This window comes from Panthera leo, chromosome B4 (genome assembly GCF_018350215.1).
Source record: "Panthera leo isolate Ple1 chromosome B4, P.leo_Ple1_pat1.1, whole genome shotgun sequence".
Lineage (NCBI taxonomy): Eukaryota > Metazoa > Chordata > Mammalia > Carnivora > Felidae > Panthera > Panthera leo.
This window is the reverse complement of record NC_056685.1, coordinates 47,839,713-47,865,737: the sequence shown is the minus strand read 5'-3', so window position 1 is coordinate 47,865,737 and position 26,025 is coordinate 47,839,713. Positions and strand designations below refer to the sequence as shown.

General features: G+C 37.9%; 1 protein-coding gene across 1 annotated transcript in view; it reads left to right on the top strand.

Annotated features, from left to right (window-relative positions):
• Positions 1–26,025, top strand: part of GUCY2C (guanylate cyclase 2C) — a 68,686-nt gene that overhangs the window by 23,490 nt on the left and 19,171 nt on the right. Inside the window, exons 9-17 of the mRNA XM_042945866.1 lie at positions 1,543–1,628; positions 4,057–4,168; positions 10,891–10,972; positions 14,063–14,168; positions 17,031–17,093; positions 17,666–17,737; positions 18,204–18,308; positions 22,874–22,960; positions 24,037–24,169. Of these exons, the coding sequence (XP_042801800.1) occupies positions 1,543–1,628; positions 4,057–4,168; positions 10,891–10,972; positions 14,063–14,168; positions 17,031–17,093; positions 17,666–17,737; positions 18,204–18,308; positions 22,874–22,960; positions 24,037–24,169 (846 nt within the window). The remainder of the gene's footprint in view (positions 1–1,542; positions 1,629–4,056; positions 4,169–10,890; positions 10,973–14,062; positions 14,169–17,030; positions 17,094–17,665; positions 17,738–18,203; positions 18,309–22,873; positions 22,961–24,036; positions 24,170–26,025) is intronic.

The window sequence follows — 26,025 nt, the reverse complement described above, 5'->3', positions numbered from 1 at the left end:
ATAAAAAGTGGAATTACACACCATTGTTATAATAATGCTAAATGTTATAATTGCCCATGCATTTGCATTTATTGAGATCTTTATTTCTTCATATGGCTTTGAGTTATTGTACAGTGTCCTTTCATTTCAACCTATGGGACTCCCTTTAACATTTCTTGCAGATCAAGTTCTAGTGGTTACAAACTCTTTTGTTTATCTTGGGATGTCTTACTTTCACCCTCACTTTTGACAGACAGATTCATTGGATAAAGGATTCTTGGATGAAAGGTTTTCTTTTGGCATTTTGATCAGCCCACTACCTTCTGGCCTTCAAAGCATCTAATGAGAAGTCTGCTAAAAACCTTATTGAGTATCTCTTGGATGTGATAAATCACTTCTCTCTTGCTGCTTTCAAAATTCTGTCTTTGGCTTTTGTCAGTTTGATTAGACTCTACCCCTTTCTCTACCCCTTTCTCTCTCTTCTTCTTCTTCTGGCACTTCCACAATGCATATGGTGGTCTGTTTGATGGTGTTGCACAGGTCCCTTAGGCTCTGTTCATTTCAATTTTTTTTTCTGTTCTGTAGACTTAATAATTTTCATTGTCCTGTCTTCAAGTTCACTGATTCTTTCTTCTACCTGCTCAGATCTGCATTTGAATTTCCTTAGTGAATTTTTCATTACAGTGATTGTACTTTTCAGTTTTGGGATTTGCTTTTGGTTTCCTTTTTAGGTTTTCCTTCTCTTTATTGCTATTTCCATTTTGTTCATACATTATTCTCCTGGATTTATGTATCTCTTCCTTAAATTCTTTGAACATCTTTAAGACAAGTGTTTTAAAGCATTTGTCTATTAAATCCACCATCAGGTCTTTTTCAGAGTTAGTTTCTGCTGGCTTATTTATTTTTTCTTTTGATTTGGGCCACACTTTTCAGTTTCCTACTATGCCTTGTGATATTTTTGTTGAAAACTGGACATGTGAAGTTAATAATGTGATAATACAGGAAATCACATGGTATATGAGAAATTTTCACTACTTTAGTAAATATTCTTAGCAAAAGCTTTTCACTAATAATTAGAAGGATTTATTGGCTGATTATATTTTATTTCATCCTAAATGCAATGAAAAAAAATTCCCTTCTAACTAAATACTAATTAGCATTTCTCTCAAAAATATCCATCAGAGAGGGGTGCCTGGGTGGCTCAGTCGGTTAAGCATCCAACTCTTGATTTCAGCTCAGGTCATGATCGCATGGTTTTTGAGTTCATGCACCACATTGGGCTCTGTGCTGACAGCATGGAGCCTGCCTGGGGTTCTCTTTCTCTGCCCCTCCTCTGCTCATGCTTTCTTTCTCTCTCCCCCTCCCCCACCTCTCTCTCTCTCTCAAATCAATAAACATTAAAATAAATATCCATCAGAGATCTCAGGGCTAGGAGCCAATGGAGATTCCTTCTGATTAGCTCATTAAGACAATCTTTCAGTAAAATAGAGCAATTTGAACCTATTTCATACCTTCTGTCAAAAAGTCAAAAATAACCTCTAACTTTTCCTGATTTTACCCTAGGGCATGCAGGTCCTGTGACTTTGGACAACTGTGGGGATATTGACAACACTATGATGCTTCTGTATACCTCCGTGGATACCAACAAAGTATGTCTGACTTCTTATCAGGAATTTGGGGTGAAGTGACTAGGTGAGGAAGGATAACTACAAGGCAAGTGATAGAAAAGGAATTAGAGAAGTTGTGTTTAAAAATCTGCAAGTTATTTTTTTCAAATTCACAATTATGCCCTACTTGAGACTATTCTTTAAGCATTTTGACCGATAGACCTTATTTAGAATATCCATACTCTATTGACTCTATATAAGATACTTAGCCAGAATATATTGATATAAATACCAGACTGTTGATGGGATATCAATGATAGGATGACACTTCTGTCCTAAGAATTGTTTATTCATTTACACAGCTAAAAATTTCAATGAAACATTCCCTGTTCTCTCCATCTGAACTCATAAAAATCACTAATTGTGCAATATTTCTGGCACAAGCCATCCTATAATGTCATGTTTTTATTCACATTACATGTATCTTTTCTCCTCACCTACATATAGGTTCTTTATTTTTTAAAGTTTATTTGTTTTGAAAGGGAGCAGAGGAAGGAGCAGAGAGATTCATAGAAAGAATCTCAAACAGGCTCCACCCTGTCAGCACAGCATAGGGCTCAGTCTCACAAACCATGAGATCATGACCTGAGCCAAAATCAAGAGTGAGAAGCTTAACCAACTGAGCCACCCAGGCACCCCCATGTAGGTTCTTTAAAGAAAGGGAATGGGTCTTACTTTTCCATGTTTCCAGTGCTTGCTTAGCTTCTTATCTGGAATATAATTAATGGCTGATCAGCATTTAATTTAAAATCAAAACACCTATCTGTATGTCACCCAAAATTGTGCCCATCGCAAACTATGAAAGCCACTGTTCTAGCCAACCAAATGGTCAGTAGAAAGTATTTTTCTTTAAGACATTGTGTCCTCACATAACTAGGAATCTAAGACAAAGAGTTATTCATTTTTTCATGTAATTTTACAATGTGATCATTATGGCATCTTTAAGTCATACATTTGGCATATATGTTGACCCCCCCCCTTGTAAAAGATATCTGTAATGGGAAATATGGAAAGCTAGAGAAAAGATGTCCAGATTGAGAAAGTTAAACCAGAAATTTGAGGGCGGCATTTCAGAAAACTACTCCATAGTTTACAGTTACTATATAAACCTTTAATATAATGCTATATTTCACATACATTTCATGGGAGTACCTTTAGAAAAGTGTCACCAATGCTCCAGTTATTATAGTAACTACAAAGATAACTATACTCCCCTCTAAGTCATTTGCACCTAATGATTCCTTTGGAGAGAAGCAAATACATGACGATCCTATATCATCCTCATAACTGCTCTTCAGTATAAAAAATATTCTGTACACTTACTCTCTCTGAAGGAAAATCTAGCTGAATTTTTCAATAAAGGTAAATCTAGTTGAATTTTCCAATAATCTAGTGCCAGCAGTTGTGCTGTATAATATGTATATACAGGCAACCAGGGATTAATTCTCAAAACACAGAGATATAGATAAGCTATTCTATATCCAGAGAAAGCCTCAATAGAAAGTCAATGTACTGTACCCAAATGTTAGGATATTTACTATCCTCAATATATGCAATTATAGATCATACTTTCAAGTTAAAAGTATATTTCTACTGCTCATGCTCTGTCTCTCTCTCTGTCAAAAATAAATAAACATTAAAAAAATTAAAAGTATATTTCTAAAGATATAAAACTTTTGTCCAGAAAGTTTTGAGGGAATGGTGTTGAATTTAGAAAGATGGTCATTTTTCAGATGTCTTTTACAAAACCGACTCAATATATGCAGCAATATTGTAAGGATATATTAATATATCCCATTGGTGGATTGCTTGAAAAAAAAAACCTTTTCTTTTAGAAGTCTAATTAGTATCATGTACAAGACAGCATATTAGAGCAAAAGGATAGAAGATATTTGAAAATTATGTAATTGATAGAATTTAAATGTAGCATTATTTCAGAGCCCCTTGACCTATATCAAAATAGATAATGGATTTTACCTGTGGTGCATTTTCTCAATATATTGTTTTCAAAGCAACTTAATATTGTGGAAAACATTGGTGCTTCACTTGTCATGTGACTTAGAGTTAGCCATTAATTTCTTTTGGTCTCTCTTTTAACATTCGTAAAATGAGAGGCTTGAACTAATTCTCTAAAGATGCAAAGATTCTATATTGGGTAGGAGTTACTCATACGATGTATGATCATAAAGAAACAAAATAATTGACCCACATGGGGCTTAAAGCTACCTTCATGCTGTGAACCAATAAGTGGATGCTACCTAGCTAAGCTCCTGGCTGCAAAACATTACCTTGTTTCATTGAGAAGTGTTACTATGAAATTCAAATGTCAATGGGCAGGACAGTCTCATCAGAAGTCATTCTAAAATGTCTTTTTCTGTTCATCCTTCTTCTTTTTCATGCCCTGGCACAGTACAACGTTCTATTGACCTATGACACCCATGTAAATAGGACTACTCCAAAGGAAGAAACCCCCACATTCATCTGGAAGAACCACAAACTTCCTAATGATATCCCAGGCGAGGGTAAGATATCCTTTGGTGAATTTTCTTTCCCTGAAATGGGTTTTCTGGTAAGGTAAGCACATTCTATGGTTTATACAATTAGCCTGCTTTTATTTTTTTGTTTATTTTGTCTGTTGTCTGAATTAGATTTGCTAGGCTTGTAAAATGTGGACTTCCCTTCCCAATGAATGATATTACAGTTCTAATTAAATGCTGAAGCTATCCCTATTCTAATTTAGCTATACCTCTCTTTAATATGTGTCCTACCTAATCACTGACAAAAATTAACCTATAGAAAATTAGTTGCAACAACTGGCAAAGTGAACACAAAGACATATATTCTTAATGCCACTTACTCCGTTTTACTGCAATAAACTCAAAGTATACATATTTCAGCAAGAAACACATGATGCCAGCAGCCGTCAGTCATCAGTGAGCATGGCTTCAAAAGTCTCCCCCCATTTCCTCACAGGATATATACTTGGGTTATAATGATGATTACCCATCTACTTAAGATGAGATCCTATAATATCATGGAAAGCCCTAACATGACTATAACTTCACCCGTGCAACTTCCGATGTGACCATATAACATTGGGCATCACTGTATAGGGTCAGCTAAGTATCTCCTGGGCAACAAAGTCTCAGGACAGTCTGGCTTAGCCAAGGATTACTACAATAAATAGTAAGTAATTTCACATTACTAATCTATTTTTAGGGAAAAAAGTTTAAATTTGGACAAATATTTATGCCCAAGATGCAAAAAATAATAATAATAATAAATTTTTTTATTAAATTTATTATTAATATAATAATAATTTAGAATTAATAAAATTAATAAAATAATTTAGAAAAAGTGATACATTCATAAATGTATAAAATAATTTAGAAAAAAGTGATACATTCATAAATGGTACATCATAAACCAATTAAAATATTTACAAAGAATTTTAAATGACATGGGAAAACTCACAAGGTAAATTAACAGGAAAGTGAACAAATTTTTATTTAATAAGATTCTATTCTTTGTAAAACTATGTTAGAAATAGACTGTAAAGAAATATGCTAAAATGTTAACAGTGATAGCTTCTGAATAGTAGGATCCTAGGAGAATTTTTTTTTGGCCATTTTATGTTTTTCTTAATTTTCCAATTTTTCCCATGACTCTGTATTAATTTACCATTTTTAAATACTAAAGAATAAACTATAAATATTTGTCTCGCAGCCCTGTTCTAATAACCAGAAACTGAGGTCAATAGGACTTAAAGAGAAAAGTTGTGTTTTGATGCACTTGCTTGTGTTAAAGTTCTTGCTATATTTTTAGTCCTCTTGTGTTCCATGAGTCGTATATGGTTAAAAATGATCCCTGTGTTTTTATTCAGTAGCCATATGCAGTTGACTAAAGCAAAGAAGGATGTGGGAAGTGGGGATCCCATTCTTCTAAACAATAATCCCGAACTGACTTCAGATTTACTGTTATCATTGCTCTTTTTTAAAGTTTTTATTTTGATTCCAGTTAATATACGGTGTTATATTAGTTTCAGGTGTGCCGTATAATAATTCCACACTTCCAACATCACCCTGTGCTCATCATGACAAGGGCTGTCCTTAATCCCCATCACCTATTTCACCCATCCCCAGTCTCTCCCCTCTGGTAACCATCAGATCATTCTCTATAAGTAAGAGTCTCTTTCTTTCTTTCTTTCTTTCTTTCTTTCTTTCTTTCTTTCTCTCTCTCTCTCTCTCTCTCTCTCTCTCTCTCATTTTTTCCCTTTGCTTTTTCATTTTGTTTCTTAAATTCTACATATGTGTGAAAGCATATGACATTTGTTTTTCTTAACTTATTTCATTTAGCATGATACTCTCCAGCCTCATTCATGTTATTGAAATGGCAAGATTTCATTCTTTTTGATGGCTAAATATTCCTTTGTAAAATACCACTTCTTTATCCATTCATCAATTGATGGACATTTGGGCTGCTTTCATATCTTGGCTCTTATAAATAATGGTGCAATAAACATAAGGCTGCATGTATCCCTCTGAATTAGTGTTCTTATATTTTGGGGGGTAAACACCCAGTAAAGTGATTGCTGGATCATAAAGTAGTCCTATTTTTAACTTTTTGAGGAACCTCCATACTGTTTTCATACTGTTTGCGTTCCCACCAACAGTGCATCAGTGTTCCTTTTTCTCCGCATCCTCACCAACATTTGTTGTTTCTTGTGCTCTTGACTTGAGTCATTCTGACAGATGTGAAGTGATATCTTATTATAGTTTTGATTTGCATTTCCCTGATAATAAGTAATGATGAGCATCTTTTCATGTGTCTGTTGGCCGTCTGGATGTCTTCTTTGGAGAAATATCTGTTTGTGTCTTCTGTCCAGTTTTAATTGGATTAATTGTTTTTTGGGTGTTTTATAAGTTCTTTATATATTTTGGATACTCACCCCCCATTCTGTAGGGTTGCCTTTTAGTTTTGTCGATTGTTTTCTTCACTGTGCAGAAGCTTTTTATTTTCATATAGTCCCAATAGATTATTTTTGCTTTTGTTTCCCTTGCCTCAGGAGATATATCTAGAAAGAAGTTGCTATGACTGATGTCAAAGAAGTTACTGCTTGAGTTCTCTTCTAGGATTCTTGTGGTTTCCGGTCTCACATTTAGGTCTTTAATCCTACCCAAAATAATAAGATAAGATACCTAGGAATAAACTTAACCAAAGAGGTGAAAGATCTGTACTCTGAAAATTCTAAAATACTGATGACAAAATTCAAGATGACACAAAGAAATGGAAAGACATTTCATGCTCATGGATTAGAAGAACAAATACTGTTAAAATGTCTTTACTACCCAAAGCAGTCTATACATTTAATGCAGTCGCTGTCAAAATACCAACAGCTTTTTTTACAGAGGTAGGCCAAACAATGTTAAAATTTGTGTGGAAGCAGAAAAGACCCCATATACCCAAAGCAATCTTGAAAAAGTAAAACCATACTATCATTGCTTTTTAAAGTTGATTTCTTTTCATGAGCAAGCTTTTTAAAATTATCTCTAGAACCATCTGCAAGCTTCCTAGGTTTAACCACACTTAACTTTTAAAATGTATGTCTTTTCTCATGGATTTTTGCAACTCTTTACTTCCTTCCTTTGTAACTTTTTGAGTTACAACTATTTTTTCTTTTCCCTTAATTATAGCCTGTGGTAACAATGTCAGCTTGTATTTTTAATATATTTCTTTAAGAGTTTTGGGGTATTTGGGTTATTCAATAGAAGGATCTATGCTTTATAAAATGCTCAACTTCTCAAAAAGTAATTTTTGAGAGAACTCTCATTATTTACCTAAGAGACATCACATTAAATATTCATATTACAGGGACATTGTATCATCCTGGGCAACTTCACTTCATCCTCATTTAGCCAGAAAATTCAGTTAGCCAGAACTTTTCATTACTCAACTGTTACTACATTTAACTTCAAACTTTATAAATAAAGTAATTCAATCTTTCAAATAGTAAAAGAGATTTCATCTGGTCTTTTATCTGGGTACACAACTGCCAACTAAGTGTCAGAATGTTTCAACTGAGATAACACTATCACTATGGTTTCATTCATTCTACAAAGATTTACTTAATGCCAGGGAATGTTCTAAACCATCATCATCTGCCTCCTGGGTTACAATAACATCCACCTGACTTCCTGCTTCAGTCCTGCTTCCTGCCCACCTCTAGTCTAACCAACAGTGCCACCAGAATGAAAGCATGGATCCAGTCATATTGTTGCATTATTGCTAACACTCAATTGGCAGCTCTACCTTACCCATGGAATAAAGTCTAAATGACTTATTACAGCACAAAATGTCCATTTATCTTCTTACTTCTCCATACTTATCTTTCTTTCATCTTGCCTGAAATCCCTTCCCTACTCCCTCAACTTCCTCCTATTTCCTTAAAAAAATAGTGGGAGGTGGTCTTGCAACCTCGTGCCCTTGTGTCTTCAGTGATGCTACTCGCTCTGATTAAAATGTATCACTCCTCCATACAACTGGTAAGCAGCCACTCATCTTCAACATTTAATTTGAATTTCATCTTTTCTAAGCTTTTTCTTAGCTTCCCATTGATCTTTCCCAAATCCCACCAGACTTCTAGCATAGAATTTATATCACACTTATTGGTTTACACATCTTTTTAAACCATATACTGTGTGAGTGTAGGGTCTATTCTTTATTCATGTCTGCTTGCCCAACTTAGTGCCTTAGAAGAGATGGAGGGAGGAAGGGAGGGAGGAAGGGAGGAGAGGGAGGGAGGGAGGGAGGGAAGGAAGGAAGGAAGGAAGGAAGGAAGGAAGGAAGGAAGGAAGAAGGAACAATATGAGATAACTATAAATTCATTTCTACTCAGCACTAATCCACCCTGTGTTAATTTCAGTCAATTTACTTCTCCAAGTGTTAGTTTCTTCCTCCTTCAAATCAGGACATCTGTTAACTAACTCTAAGATTCTTTGTAACTATCATATGACTGTGGGCTTATAAAATCATTCTACCTTCACTGTAAATGGAATTAAATAGAATGTGATAACCACAGCAGCAGAAGCTTGACCTTTGAACTAATGTAATACTGTGACTTGACTAACTTAAGCAAAACTGAAAAGTATGTTGAATTAACAACTGCTATAGTTAAATAGTATATAGTATATTTAAATATGGTGCAGTGAGATGTTCATACTGTAGGGGGCATATAGGAATTGAGATGGGCAATGACCCAGCGGAAGCTCCCCCTAGTCCCTCCAATTCATGTTCTAGTCTAGGGGAATGTGTAATCTTAGTAGACTGATGAGTAGAATCATTGATGAGTAGAATTGTATTTCTTGTGTTGACTTCGTTTTTTGTGTGGAATTGGAGAGTGATGGCAATGGCAGTGGTGGCTAGGTGAGGGAAGTGATGATCACAGTAATAAGCAGAATTCACACAGTCAAACATGCCCATACTGCAACTCCAAATCCAGAGTACTAATCAGTTTCTTCCCTGATGAGAACAGAAATCCAGCGCTCAAATTTTCACTTGTTGTAGGTTTTCCCTTAGCAGAAAACAAGATAACAAGCAGAGGCAACATCCTACATTAGCAGCAAAGCATAAATTCTTCAACACCACCCCTTATAAAAAGCACGGAGAAAATTTTAGTGACGAAAAATTCATTCATGTGATTTTTAAACCCAATAGTAGAGATATTCATAGTGGAAAGTGAGTGTGCCTGGTCCCGTCTCTGTCAACTTTGGTCTCTCAATCACTTCTGACTTTAGTTTGTTGCATATTTCTAAGTAATATGAATATCTTTCTTGATTTATAAATATTAGAGGTTATCTGTTTATTTCTTGTACTGATGAAAGATTTGGTTCATCTTCACCAGCCCTACTTTTTTCTAACCTTTTCTCAATATAGCTATATATTTTTTGTCAATTCATTTATTGGATGCCTTTGTAGTTTTAATTAATACACGTAAGTTTCTAGTATTATTCTATTTTTTTTTTTAATTTTTTTATTTATTTTTGGGACAGAGAGAGACAGAGCATGAACGGGGGAGGGACAGAGAAAGAGGGAGACACAGAATCGGAAACAGGCTCCAGGCTCCGAGCCATCAGCCCAGAGCCCGACGCGGGGCTCGAACTCACGGACCGTGAGATCGTTACCTGGCTGAAGTCGGCCGCTCAACCGACTGCGCCACCCAGGCGCCCCTCTAGTATTATTCTATCAACTATATACAAAACTTCTTGCTTCCCAACTAGTGACCCTATCCTTCCTTCTACCTCCTTCTTATCTCCCAGAGTCTCCTGTATTTCTCTTTGATTTTTCATAGTTGATAATATCTGTTTTGTACCTCTATGAAGCCCTCTGCCATTTACCTACAATTTGATTCTAAAAGTTGAAAATTAGTAAACATTTTCATCATTATTTATATAAAGCTAAATAGCACTCTGTCTATTGGTTAGAATCCATTCCATTTCCCCTTCTTGAACTGAATCCATTGTGGCATATATGAACCATGACTTTCTTGCACAGTTTTACTATTGCTGCTGTCCTTCTCAATAAAGCCTTGTTCCTTTGTAGATTCAGATTCTGCTTCAATGCTTCCTTGGGTTAGATCCACATTTTCCTGGGTTTCACTTACCCTTCTGTGAGTCTCTTAAATCCCTCCATCCTTACAGCTCCACCTACAACTAGTGTTCTAATAAATAAAGTCACTTACATTCTTCAGTGACTTCCCTCAATGACCTGGTAGTGCTTGGGAAGGACCAGCAGGCAACACTGTCACTTGGTATTCTACAGTGACTGACTTTTCTTCTGATTTGTGCTTGTTCTTAAAAAATAGTTGTCTCTTTCTCTATGAGTCCTCCTTAGGTATAGGAGTTCCAAGGAGATTAGGTGGGCTTCCTACCAAAATTATCTCTGCACTGAAAACTATTTTATGTTCTTGTAACATTTGGTGATTCCCATAAGAAGTACAGTGAGCAGATTATAAGGATAGCTGGAATTAAACCACTTCCCCTGGCACATTCCAGATAATTTTCTTCAGAGACCACAGATGCAGGACCTGAACTACCAATGAAGAGATTAATAAAAGATCAATATTTTTTAAAAGTTTCTCCTTTCCCTTTCCTCAAATCAGATTATACAACTAGAGTCTTTGAAATGTTTTTATTCGCTCTTCAAAGATCCTTACTAATGCATTTTTTCACTGCCTTTTCTGCCACAGGCCCTCAAGCCCTGTTGATTGCGGTCTTCACCCTCACAGGAGCTGTGGTTCTGCTCCTCCTCATCGCTCTTCTGGTGCTGAGGTACCTGTCACCCTCTTTGTCTCACTGTGCTCACCATCCAGAGAGGGAGGGAGCGGGAGAGGGAGAAGTCTGATGCCATCAATGATAATGTACATTCACAAGAAGGTTTCTAGACAGATCGAAGATCATGAAGGCATTCTGCATCAAAGACCACATCACGGGCAGAATGGTACTGAATAGATCACTTACAGCTTGGTGTCAGAGGGACCTGAACTCCTATCTAGCTCAGTTCTGTGACTTACTAGTTGTGTGATTTTGAGTGCATTATGATGTGTTACTTAGCTTCGGTATCCTCATCTGACCTGTTATGAGAAGTTGAAATAAGGTGTGTATAGTGACAACCATATAATGGGCACTCTATAGGTAGAGACAGCTATTCTGCTGTTTATTGGCGTTTTGTGGGAAATTTCAAAGTCTCTATATGTTCAGTCTGGAAGAGTCCTTTGAAATCATCTACCTCCTCCTGTTTTCGCATGGGGAAAGGGACCCAGAAAACCTAATGGCTCGTCTTTAATCATACCACCAGGTAGTGTGTAGGGCCAAGCCTAGCAGCCAGGCCTTCTGACCATCAGTTCCCTGGTTTTTCTACTCAATTTGGACATATGGATTGCCTCGCACAGTGACAGAGGCATAATGTATACTCAGAAATATTTGTTGAACATATAAATGAATGAGTGAATATCACACTACCTCTTAATTGGTGTATGTTAAACACACAAAACTTTCTATCATATTATATTGTCAGAATCATCCCCATTTCCCAACTGAACCAGATAACAATTTTTCTCTGTGTATCACACGTGTTGATCTGTGTGTCACTATACTTTCTTATGAGAGCATCCAAACTGTTCCATATCAGTTAAAGTTTTCTCCAGGAAAGGAAGTAGATTTCTCTGTTCAGTCTGAAGGCAGAATTTGAGTCCTGTAACTGCATTACCCCAAATTTGAGATGTATATACACATATACAGTGTATTGCGGTCATTTAGTTGAAGGTAACCAGAAACCACAATTTGAGGATAATAAATCCAGTCAATAGCAAGGTCACAATGTGGCAGTTGTCCTTCAGAAACCAAGTCCAAATGATTGTCAGCTTAAGATAGGGGTAAATCACAAGGTAAGAGACAATAACGTGCAGAACAGGCATTTTCCATTTTCTTTAAACACAGGAGGCAGAGATAGGGTTTCCCAATGGCCAGAGCAGTGATGTGTCCAAATGAGATCTGGTAGACAGATGTTATTCACATAGTTCTCCATTACAGCTGCCTATACAAGAAAAGTAGTGAATGATTTATGGCATCCTCTGATTCAATATGGATGACAGTTGGCTCTCTTGGGTCCCAAGAGTCTTTGGGAATGCAGAGATGAGAGCCTTCAAGGCTATAAGACTACTTTGCCTCCAGGTCTTAGGATCATAATCATTGGTCAGTAATATACTATTTTATATGTACTTAATAGAGGAATACTCAGAAAAGCATAGGGAGAAAATAATCATTTCTGCTTAAGGGACATTAATAAGGGCACACGGATGAGGTTAAGAAGGTGAGTAGAAGTTTGTCAAATGACCACAAGCAAAGACAAACTCAAGGACAAATAGCTCAATGGAAAAAATTCAGATTCTAGAATCAGACACAGCAAGCAATGGAACTTGGAATACGATAGAGGTGATATTACAAGTCAATTGGGAAATGATACTGGCACAGTAGGCTTGCAACATGGAAAAAATGAAATTAAAATCCTAAAAAAAATGAAATTAAAATCCTACCTGAAACTATACACAAATATAGAGTTCATTCCATATGGATTATAAATGGAATAAAGACCTAAATGTGAAACTCAAACTTCAAAACTTAGAAGAAATTAATAGAATATGACTTTGTGATCTCAACTAGGAAAATATTTCTCAGTTAAGGTAAGTTACAGAAGAAAAAAAATGAATGTGGCCATAATGAAAACTAAACTTTCTATACAACAAAGTTAAAATAAGCAATAAACTAGTGTTTGAAAAGACATTGAATCTCTCTAGTAATCAAAAAAAATGGGAATTCCTGGGTGGCTCAGTCAGTAAGCGTCCAACTCTTGATTTCAGCTCACATCATGATCTCATGGTTTGTGAGTTTGAGCCCCACATCAGGCTCTATGCTGACAGCACAGAGTCTCCTTGGGATTCTCTCTCTCCCTGTCTATGCCTCCCCTGATTACATGTGTGCATGTGCTCTCTCTCTCAAATTAAATAAACACCTTTTTTTCTAAAAAGAAAAGCTTATATTTTGAAAAAATGAAGCACAAAGCAACAATTAAATACCATTTCACATACATCATAATGGTAAAAAAAAAAAAAAAAGTTTAATAATACCAAATGTTAAGAATATGGAGGAAACAGGAATTCTAATGATGGGTGGGTCAGCTGGTGTAACCACTTTGGGAAATAATTTGTCAATATCTACAAAAAGTTGTGTTTCCTATAACCCAAGAATTCTGCTTTATCTATACTGTCTGGGAGAAACACTTTAAAAAGGTGACATTTTGAATGCTGAAATGCGTGTTGCATTTTCTCTATGATTTTCTATTTTCTTTATACATTTATTTTTTAAAGGCACAAATGCATAAGAGGAACTGGCTTGTTTAGGAATCTAGTATATTCTCTGGTGGCTTAAAAATTACCATTTTTGCTTTTCAAGCTTAATTTTTTTTTTTTTTTTGGTTTTTCCTTACTGTTTCCATATCATCAGTTCAGATTCTTCATTATAGTGAAGAGCTGCCTTAGTGAAGGACCTGAGGAGAGGGGAGAGGAGGGGAGGGAAGAGGAGAGAAGGGAAGGGGAGGTGGGGAAGGGAAGATGGGGAAGGGGCAATGGGGAAGGGAAGGGAAGGGAAGGGAAGGGAAGGGAGAAACACATCAGAAATCCTTATAGCTCCACTAATAGCCAGAATTCACCACTCTAAAGAATATGGAGTCACACCATGGGGCTAACCTGTCTCACTGCATATCTACCTGAGAATATCAGTGTTCTAAATTTCTCTTAGTGTTCAGAAGCTAAATGGCATGAATGTTAATAAAAAACCTATTGACTGGTTCTATTCCTTTCACAGAAAATATAAGAAAGAATATGAACTTCGTCAGAAAAAATGGTCCCACATTCCTCCTGAAAATATCTTTCCTCTGGAGACCAATGAAACCAACCATGTTAGCCTGAAGGTATGAAAGCTAGAGCTAGTGCAACCTGCCAGATATTTGACAAGACTGGTAGTGTGGTAAGAAATGGGCCAAGCAGGGATCATTTGTTGGAGAGTCTAGAACTTAGACATTTTCGAATTCTCAGCTTCCCATGTTTTCATTGATCCTCCATTGCCCTAACATAGACGTCAGGATAGAGAATTTGAGTTCCACGTAACCTTGGCTACTACTCTGCCCATCTTAAGGATGTATGGCTTATCTTGCTCATTGCTGAAGAATGAGGCCTCTGCTGATATTTGCCTGCCCTCTCCCTCAGCCAGGAAATATCACAGCAGCCAGTAATAATGCCCCCCTTGAGTGCTGTCAATGCTGGATCCATATTATCTCATCCACAGTGTTTCTGACAAGGAACTCAAGAGTTAAACTTTATCATAACTTTGCTGATGAGGGAACTGAACGATGTGGGGTTAGGAAACAGGTGCAAGAACACACACAGCTAATGAGCAGGATTACTGCCAATAAGAGCTGACGCTGAGCACTTCTCCTGTGCCAGATGCATTGACCCGTTTCATCTTCGCCCGAGTCTTGTGAGGTTAACAGGTTAACTTCAGGAACATGGCCACAGTTTGAACCTAGTCTATCTCACTGTGAAGGCTGAGATCCTAAAACCTATCTTTGACCGTATTTTTATCAGAGTTTTTATACCAAAGCATACTAAGAGAAGAAGGAGACCCAGAACCTCCACGTGAAGAGATGAGTGGGGTCCCTCAGCCTTGGGCCAGGTCAGGTTTGTCCTTGGAGCCACCCTACCAGCTCTTGTCACTCCACCCAGCTCCTGCATGTTGTCTCTGAGAGCTAGGACCCCCTCACACTATACGAGGACTAGGTCTCCCTTGCCTCCAGTAATGCTCCTTCTCTGAACATCCTTCCTGTTGCATTCAGAAGTTCACACATAAAACTTCTATTCGCAAAGACCACTCTGTCGCAGGCAAGTGTCAGGATAAAATCCACCTTGCAGTAATTCACAGAAAGGTACAGACGATCATAAGACTATTGGGCTTCCCAAGAGAGAATTTTTGGACCTAAATGACTAATTGGCAGGACCCCCGGAGGGGAGAGGAGACCTCTAGAAGGAGTGAGTACTCCTCTGCTTCTCATGACACCAGCACAGGCTGCCACGTGGCCCACCTCTGCACACATCCAGCCATGCCTCCACTCCTCACAAGCCTCCCCCACTGTCTCAAACCCCACGCTTCATGTTTGTTCTTTTTGACGAAGCCTAAAATATCGTGTCTGTCTTCTTGAGGCGTAAGTATTCCTAGAAATATAACCCATCCATCCCTCATCAGACATTACAGAATTTTTTATGTGTTAATTCAATCAGATTAGCCCACTCATCTGGCTAAGGAGTAAGTCTTTGGGACAGTAAGTCTTTGGGACAGAATAGAGGTGATTCAGGGCATGGGGAGTCAGAGTCACTCTGAATTTCAGGAAGGCTGGGGAGCAGGCGGCCAGGAACTGGCTGTAAGGAGAGGTCTTCCAGTGCCGTGAGTCATGTGAAGCAGGGAGAAAGCCCCAGGTGGTCAGCCAAAGTCAGCAAGAGAGGAAAATGCCACACCACCACACAGGCAGTGGTTCAAATCCTGTATATGCGCTGAAGGCAGGGATAAGGAAACAAGACCAAGGGATGGGATGAGAAAGAGCACATTCCTGTACTAAAACAGAAAGGAAGAGAAAACCAAAGTAGCCAGACAAAAAGAGAAATCAGGAAAGTCAAAGGGATGAGTAACAGATGAAAAAAAAAAAGATGAAGATGATGATAATTCATTTGAGGATAAAACACTTAAGCTTGTAAGACAATTTCACGAACTTTATTGCATTTGATACCCAGTATCCCTGTCAGTTAGGATTTCCCAGATAAGTTACTAAGGTTCAAATAGTTTAAGCGACCTAATCAAGGGCTCAGTAAAAAGAATATGACACCAGACAGCAAGCTCACATACTGCTGTCTGTCCGTATGTGACACTTAGTGCCATTTAACCCTTATGTAGCTCATTTGTAAAATAAGAAGAGGAAGAGAAGACAACTGACATTTGTTAATCTGCATTGTGCCAGCCATCATGCTTGGAATTTGATGTACTTTATTTCACTCACATTTCAAAAGGTCCTATGAGATAGGTTGTAACCAATATTATAATACATCACAGGTTTTTATGCAAACCAAATTGAAAGAGGCAATAGTTTTCAATCTTTTTTCTGCCCTTGGACCAGAAGTCTGGCAGATCAAGAGCCATATCTAGCCTGTAGGGGTGTGTGTGTGTGTGTGTGTGTGTGTGTGTGTGTGTTTCATTTAATATTTAACATCTTTTCAAATTAGTTTCCAAATATAAAAATTTTGGAATGGGACAGAAAATCCACATTACCAGCTTCTTTTGACAAATCAGATGATCTGGCAACTCTAGGCTGAACCCATAGCTGCCCTCCTTAGACCCCCAGCCCAGCGTCCTCACTTGCATTGCTAATTGGGCCTGAGGCACGAGTTTGCAACTCAAGTGCACAACACACTTCTCTAAGAGCACCTGTCTATAGCTACAGGCCAAGATTCCCAGTAGAATGGGCCAGAAGAGAAGGAAGCAAAGGAAATCCCTGGCTGCAGTAGGCCACAAGCAGGGAGGTAAAGGGTGGAGGACCCAGAGTTAAGCTTGAGAAGCAGATCCCTGGAAAGAAGACCCTGTTGGAGAGTGAATGTGAGTAGTGACAGGGAGCCTGTCCAGGATGCTGTGAACCAATAGATAGGGCCCACCTGGTAGAGTCACTTTGCCTTTGGTAGTAGATGGGACAAGATACGAAGTTTCCATAATAATTAGCCTTTTCTTGTGCCAGATCGATGATGACAAGAGACGAGACACAATTCAGAGACTCCGACAGTGCAAATACGACAAGAAGGTGACTAGTCTCCTCTGCTTCTCTGAACTCTCAATAGGCTATGTTCCAGGCCTGCTGCCCAGCATTCCCCTGGCTCCAGATGGTAGCAGTGCAATGGTGGGGGCTGGCCCGAGGGGCTCTTCTTGGAGCTTATCACAGGGATGGGCAAGGCTCTGCTTCAAGGGTACCAAACTCACCATGGTGGGAAAATTGAAAGACAGATAGAATTTTTAAGAGGTGGTAGAGTGTAAGAAGGAAAAGAAAAAAATAGAAGAGTTCAGACCAGTCCAAACTACCCTAGTGTTCTACTTTGGCGCATTGCAGTGGGAATACAACAGTCCCATGTGGGACTTCTGTATCTTCTTTCTTCCCTTTCTCCCTCCCTCCCTTTTCATTTAGTTATTCTTAAAGAAACATTCAAACCTGAGCCTAAGGCAGGCACTGGGCACCTGAGATATAAATATCAATAAAATAGTCACTGCTCCCAAGAGCTTACAGTATGCTGGGAAGATAGACCCACAGCAAATTATTATAATATGCATATTGGTGGTCATGCTACAACATTATCTCCTTAATTCAATTGATCTTTGTAGCGAGTGATTCTAAAGGATCTGAAGCACAATGATGGCAATTTCACTGAGAAACAGAAGATAGAATTGAACAAGGTATGTGTCTCCTACTTGAAATCCTTAAATGAGAAATAGCTCACTCCATCTTGCCTAAGCACCAAAGTCTCCAGTGGCGCAAGATGTTATTGGGGATGGTGATAAATAAGCCCTCAGACCAAGAAATGGGTGACTATACTACTCTTGGTTGAAAATTCTACCAGCAGAAGTGGAAGAATGGTGTTTGATGGCGTAAAACATATTAGAAATCTATTAGCATGTCCTGGAAAATGGCCCTGATAGGATTTGAGCATAGTCAAAGGTTCATATTCCAGTCTCCTCGCTGAAAAAAGCAAAACTGTTGAGTACGATGTAGCGTCAGTAAGAAATGTACTGACATTCAAATGTAACAAGAACAATACATCTTCCCAAAGACCTAAAACATGACGTGTTTTATTAGCATATTAATTGTACTGTGGGGCTCCGTCCTGCCTGACTTGCTTTGTAAATAAACATGTTATCTTAGTTGCTTCAGATGGACTATTACAACCTAACCAAGTTCTACGGCACCGTGAAGCTTGATACCATGATCTTTGGGGTGATCGAGTACTGTGAGAGAGGATCCCTCCGGGTAAGGAGCCATGATCATTTCCAATTTCCTAACTGGTCACCGTATGGGAAAAAAAAGATTTCATAGAAATTTTAAATGTTTACCCGTGAAACAACATCAGAGAATTATTATGTCCATATGCTTACTAACTAGATCACTTAGATTTTGTCAACCAAACTTAACTACAATTTTACAAAAAAAAAACAACACAAAAATAGTCAAGAGCATAGACTTGAAAAAACAGAGAACAGATGTGGAAAAGTGAGTGATAACTTCTAAATTCACTTTATTTTACTCGCACACTTCTTTTTGTGTTAAGGGAAAAATGGAGGGGCACCCGGTGGTTCAGTCAGTTGAGCACCCGACTCTTGATTTCGGCTCAGGTCATGATCTCACAGTTCGTGAGCTCGAGCCCCATGTCAGGCTCTGCGCTGACAGTATGGAGTCTTCTTAGGATTCTCTCTCTCTCTCTCTCTCTCTCTCTCTCTCTCTCCCTCACTCTCTCTCTCTCTCCTTTGCTCTGCCCTTCTGCCCCTCACACACACTCTCCCTCTCTTTCTCAAAATAAATAAACATTAAAAGAAAAATGGATAGTCCTTATGATAGCACCAAATAAGCATTAGAGACTTGTCCATAGTCCTGGTTCTGCTACATTCTAAATTCCTGCCCTTCTCTCCCTTGGGAGAGACTGAGACTGGCCCAGGTGTTGCCAGATGTGGCCGGGCATTCTGGCTGAGCAAGTCCAGCAGAAAGAGAAAGTAAGATAGGGATGAGTTCTTAGGGAGAACCAAGCATCAAGCTAGGAATATCAAATCACTGGGTCATCCAGAAGTGCAGGCATACACAGAACCATTAAGTACAAGAAACAAAGTGAGGTTTCAAGCAGAAACAGGACTAGAAATGGGAAATGGGCAGGAGCAGAAAGGAGTCCAGGGCAACTGCTTCAAAGAGCATTGAAATGTTTGCACCTCACCTTGTGCACTGTCTGGGCATATGTTATGAGAGCTTTTGGTCCTTGAAATGCCTTGAAATGAGCATATAATTTATCACAATATTTTGAGAAGGAAAGGGGTACTGTAACAATTAGGTCAGAATAGCAGATATAGAAAGCAATTGGATCCAATCAAGAAGGATGTGTGGTCACTCTGCCTTTGGGCTACTTTCAGACCCAGTATTTCTTAATCACCTCCATATCCTCCCTATAACAAAGCCAAACTACCAAGTTTGGGTGCAGTAGCAACTTCAAAAATCTAAATATTCATAATACAATAAAATTTTAAAATAATAAAAATTTTAAATTAATCACTTAGATTTTTTTTCAATAGCCTTCAATTAAAAGAATAGTAGCTTTCAAAATGTACGGCATAAACTCAAATGTATCCTCCAGGGGAAAAAAAATACTAGCTCTAAGTGCTATTTTCTCTTAAAAAAAAATAATTTAAGTATTCAATGCCAAAATTTAAAAGAATAACGATGGCCTAACGAAAGGAAATTTATAAAATTAATTATTATTAAAAAATGTAGGGACGCCTGGGTGCCTCAGTCGGTTAAGCGTCCTACTTCGGCTCAGGTCGTGACCTCGTGGTCCGTGAGTTCGAGCCCCGCGTGGGGCTCTGTGCTGACAGCTCAGAGCCTGGAGCCTGTTTCGGATTCTGTGTCTCCCTCTCTCTCTGCCTCTCCCCTGCTCATTCTCTGTCTCTCTCTGCCTCAAAAATAAATAAAAACATGAAAAAAAATTTTTTTTAAAAATGTAGAATTTTAAGGTGCATTCATTAGGTTTTTAAAATACAAAATAAAAGCCTCTCATACTTCTAATTAAAACTTTTAAAACAAAAATACAAAAAAGTGAGAATAAAAAATAAAGCTGTGAAAAAGATATTTTCAGTTGTAAAAGAATACTTCATTTGACTTAAATTATAAAATCTTAAAAAAGGAATATTTTCAGAGGCAATATAATCATGAAAATTTGACTCAAAAACCAAAAACTTAAATAGGACAATAATGATACAAGAAATTATAATTTCCATTACAGATAATACCAGATCAGCTTAATTGTTTTAAGCCTCAAAAAATAATCCTTACTGTCTACGTAAATACTATTGCAATGTTAAATGAAAAATGAACATCTTCTAAATTCATTTAGCATTCAACAAGGTAGCATAAAGTTGATAGTAAAATATGATTAAAGACTAACTACATTTATGAAATTACATGGAAAAAATATAAATAAAATACTAGTAACTCTAAGCCAGTTGTATATAAAAACCATAATATAATCATATAGGATTAATTCTATGAAAGGAAAAAATATTACTATAATGCATCATATCAAAAGGTCATAGAAAACTCATAGTCATTGTAATTGATGCTGAAAATTATCATTCAAATTGGTGCTGATATAAAATAAACACACATTCCTAATAATAAAAATCTCAACTCTTTCAAAATTACAGATCTTCCTCAATTTACAATGGGCTTATGTCCCCATAAAGCCATAAGTTAAAAAAATCTTTAAGTCAAAAATGCATTTAATCCCCCTAACCTACCAAACAGCAGAGTTTAGCCTGGCCTACCTTAAACACACTCAGAACACTTACATTAGCTTACAGTTGGGCAAAATCTTTTAACACAAAGCCTATTTACAACAGTGTTGAATATCTCATGTAACTTACTGAACGCTGTACTGAAAGTAAAAAACAGGGTGGTTGTTTGGACACAGAATGGTTGTAAGTATATTGGTTGTTTACCCTCCTGATCCAGTGGCTCACTGGGAGCTGAGCCTCACTGCCCACCCAGCATCATAATTGCCAGCCCTGGGAAAAGATACCAATTCAAAATTTGAAGTATTATCTCTACTGATGCATATCATTTTCACACCATTGTAAAGTTAAAAAAAAAATGCAAGTCAAGCCATCATAAGTCAGCAGCCATCTATAGAAATGTTTTTCCGGGCAGGGCATCTGGGTGGCTCAGCTGGTTGAGTGTCCAGCTCTTGATTTCAGCACAGGTCATGATTGCAGACTGAGGCCTGCCTTGGGCTCCACATTGACCGTGCAGAGCCTGCTTGGGATTCTCTCTCCCTCTCTTTCTGCCCCTCCCCTGCTTACATGTGCACACGTGCGCTCTCTCTCTCTCTCTCTCTCTCTCTCTCTCAAAATCAATAAACTTTAAAACAACCAACAACAACAAAAAGAAATGTTTTTCATATGAAGCCTAGACCAAATCTGATCATTCGATTTCAGTGAAAGGAAATTTTAGAATACCAATTAATAGGGCCTGGTCAAAGGGTTTCACATGGCCTTTTAATCCCTAACATGCCCAGTCAATGTTTAGATAGTGTTTTGGGCTCTCTGGTGTAAGACAGGAAACTTCATTTATCTGAGTGCTCTGGGGCCCCTTTCTAGCATCATGTTGGACAGAAGCTTCTACAGGAAACTGCTCCTTTGTGTCTTGAATCTCAAAGCAAAGGCTGTGCCAGGGCAAACTTTACAGTCCCATCCCCCTCCTGCCCCCAGGCTTCAGTCCCTGGCAAATCCCATTAGAACCTACTATTGTAAGGAAACAAATAGGCAAGTGTTTCCCTAGATAAAAGACAATATGCTTCCCATCTTATAAATATATAACAACCTTGGCTAACCTTGTTTAGGAACAATTGATTCATTTATGCAACAAATACTCATGAAACATCTAGATATGCTAGATACTGTACTAGGTATTGAAGATACAGAACAAAAAGTATCACAGAGTTTACATTTCCATAGGGAGAAGAGATAATAAATAAAAATATAAAATATATCATGTGCTAAGGGAAAGAATTACTTCAGAGACTGTCTGCCCATAATTTCCCTCCCTTAACCGGGCCTGATAGCCGCAGCTAAACCAGCCTTATCTGAAATGATTAATGACTACACGCCCTTCACTGGAAATCATTAATACAGTTCCTGAGTTAAAACTAAAGGTCAAATTGGGCTTTTTCCCCAAACAGGAAACTATTATTAGGTTATTAGAGTTTTACTGTGAAGAATAGTTATTGCTTAGCTACAACCCTGCATCTTCATAGAACCATCATCGTGTTAAAATAGTAAGTTCAAATTTCTAGGTGGTACAATTCACACAAAATCCAAGAACTCGCTCTTATTGACAGAGTACTTGGTAAATGTAAAGAAAACTCAGAGCTGTCAGCCAATGGACGCAATTGATCCCGTGAGGGAAAAAAGAGGACGAGATTCCCTAATAGCAATTCCTGCTAATCACCAGTGTGATTTCGGAGAAACAGAACCTGCAGCCCACAACCTGTGATAGCCCATTCTCCAGGCAGGTGTCTGCTCATTCCTTTCCCCCTGTCTGGCGGAAGAACCAGGATTTGGAATACGATGAGTATCTCCTGCTCATTTTATTATGGTGACAGCCACCTGATGTTTCATAGGAAAGGAAAGAAATACATGCTCAGGAAAAAGAGGACAATGGCATTTCAGTTTGTTTCTGAGCCCCAGGCCTCATGATTAGAAGATCATTATTAGCCTATAACAATCTCCACAGGATCCTTCCTTCCAACAATTTCTTCCTTTTCTTTTTCTGCTGTTCAGGAAGTTTTAAATGACACCATCTCCTACCCTGATGGTACATTCATGGATTGGGAGTTTAAGATCTCGGTCTTGTATGACATTGCTAAGGTAAGAGACCTACAAACAAAAGAGACATTTATGAAAATTAAACATAGGAAAACAGGTCTAGCAAGTTTTCAACCTCTCTGAGCATTGGTTTCTTTATCCATAAAATGATAATAAAAATAGTACCTATGTCAGAGGGTTGTTGTGAGGATTTCATAAATAATGCACGTACTTCATGTGATATTTGGTATAAATAAATGTTCGATATCCAAGCTATTACTTTTTATTATTATGTTTTTCCTGCTCTGAGCTTGGGGTACACATTTTCATAGACTTGCTGGAAATCAAAATCATATTACGCTTCAGGCAAGACAACAATCTTTTTAAGAGAAAAAGTTCAGGACAGGCAACCCTCTTGCTCAAGGCACTAATGAATTTGGACATGTGTATTCCCAGATAGTATATGAAAAAGGAAGTGGCTGCCAGCGGCCTCATTCAAGAACGAAGACAAGTCAATCCCAAGATTGAGCTGTTTGATACAGCCTTAAATAGCCTGAAAGTCATCTAGGACCAGAATCGGTTTTAAAAAGTATTGTACGATACCCACCCTCTTTGCCACTTTTCACTCCTGTGATCCAGGCTGAAGACCAATTTCTGCAGTGACACCTCTGGCCACCAGAGGGAAGCACAGCAGCACCACACCCCACCCCCCCCACACCAAAAAAAAAGGGTCGGGGTTGGGGAGGCTTGCCCTTTCGTAATTCAATTACCCCTTCCTTCAGAAGGGCAAGTCTGTATTTTTATTGAGGTAGAAAACCAGAAATACACCCAAGATCACAGACTAAGTGGTAAGCAGAAACACTTTTTAAAAAATTAGAATCAACCCTTTGTTTCATATTCTGCATAACTGTTTAACCAGAGTCTTTAGACAATTGCCTTTTAAGATGCAGTGCTTAGGCAAGTATTAGGGCATTAACAATATTTTAAAAGTAGAATTAATGGAACTAAATTTAAATTCTAGTGGTGTGATCCTGTCTGCATGCTGAAATGCTTTCAAAATGTTATTACTTTCTTTAAAATAATCAAGCAGCTGAAGAGTGTCATATCTCTTTGTTTCCCTGCCATCTGAAAAATTACAGGGCATGTCATACCTGCATTCCAGTAAGACCGAAGTCCATGGCCGTCTGAAATCCACCAACTGTGTGGTAGACAGTAGAATGGTGGTAAAGATCACTGATTTTGGCTGCAGTTCCATTTTGCCTCCAACAAAAGGTCTGTAAGGAATGACATTTCTACTAGTTCCCCACTTAAAAAAAAAAATTCTCACAAGTGGTCAGGGAGTGGTGATACTGATCAGAAAATGAACACTTGGAGCCACAAGAGGAAACAGCTGGCTCATTCTCCAGCACTACACCCTTGTCAGTTTTTGTCAGTTTTCAACAAGTGCTTCTTGAGTTGAACAAATCTCTTCTGTGGGTTTCCTTCATCCATTTGTTTCTTGATATCAGTGAGGAAATCATGAAGAACTTACTGGCTGTGGAAGCAGAACAGGGTGAAAAAATAGAGAAGGTGAGGGTAGTGAGAGACCTTAGAAATCATCTAGTCTAACTCTCTTCCTTTGTATAAGTCAGAATTGAGGCTCAGAGGCTGATATTTGCCCAAGAAGATAGAATACAAGGCAGAAGACCTATTTCCAAATTGTCATTCATTTATCTGTGATTATGATAATGGGAAAAAAAAACACTCTTATTAGTAAAATATATTCTTACATATCCCTTTCTGGATTGTTATAAGGGCCAAAAGAGAAACACAAAGAAAAGTGATTTATCTTGTATAAAGAGCTTTTCATGTTGAACATTTACCCATTCTTTACTATAACTCGGGGTTAAACAGCCTCAGAAATCTAGCACTCCCACAAAGCCTCAAAATACCACCTAGATCCAAAAACCTAAATTCAATTTCTAATTCTACTTTGCAATCCTTTCATTTTCTCTCAATAAAAGTAAAATTACAATTCCGCCCCTACTTCTTCAGTCACATCAAGCGTAGGATGACATTGGACTCAATCCAATAAGTGCTTGATGAAGACCTACCATGTGTCAAGCATGGTTCATCTGTGGTGGGACAAGTCTCCTTTAATAGATGACTCACCACGACACAAAATCAGATAAATTGCCGATCAAATGCTATCCTCTTAAACATCACTCAGTTATACCTACGAATCTGTGCTGTCAGTTACCTGAAGTTTTAACGTAAGCTCATCCACTTACCTGTCCTCTACCCCAAACCAACAAGGATCAATTGTATATGAATCACAAATCACACAAATTAACAAGACATAAATTCAAAAAGGCAATGAACATTTGGATGGAAAACCAAACAAGGGAAATGTGCCTCAGCATAAGTGTATCATACCTCAAACATGAATTTAAAGATTTTTTTCATTGAAAAAGAAAATCTCAGAAAGTTTAGAAGGAGTTAGGTGATCCTAGAAAACTTGCAAGGGATGGAGAGAAATTGAATGTATGCCCTTGGTGTTACTATTTAAGTTAGGTGATAGGGTCCAAAACCCAAGTGTCTATAGGAACCAAGCACAGAACACAGGAGCACTTCACTTGTGTGAAGCATTAATGAGTAGCAGGCACAGAGTAAAATGCGAGAAAACTGTATGCATTATTTTTTCAAGAATACTGTGGGAACACAAGAAAACACATCTGTGGCCAATAGCTGATTTGGAGGCTGTGAGTATGTCCAACCTGCAAAATATCACTGATAGGCTCTTTGTTTAAATGTGTTTCAATGGGTATGCATATATGTTATACATAATATGTTCCATATTGCATAATATACATATAGTATACGTATTTTACATTTTATAATAAAAATATAAATTTATGTATTTTTTATTTATGAAGGCTTTCGTAGGTTTATGCCATATGTACCACAAGCTATTAAATCCTCAGCCTTTCATATTCTACTGTAGTCGTTCTACAAATATTTGCTGAGCACTCCTATACACCAAGTGCTATTCTAGGTAGGCTCGAGGGTTTTCAGGACTATGATTCTAGAAGTTTTAGGGACCACATTGCCATGTGACCTCACCCAAATCCTGGCATTATATAGTCAGC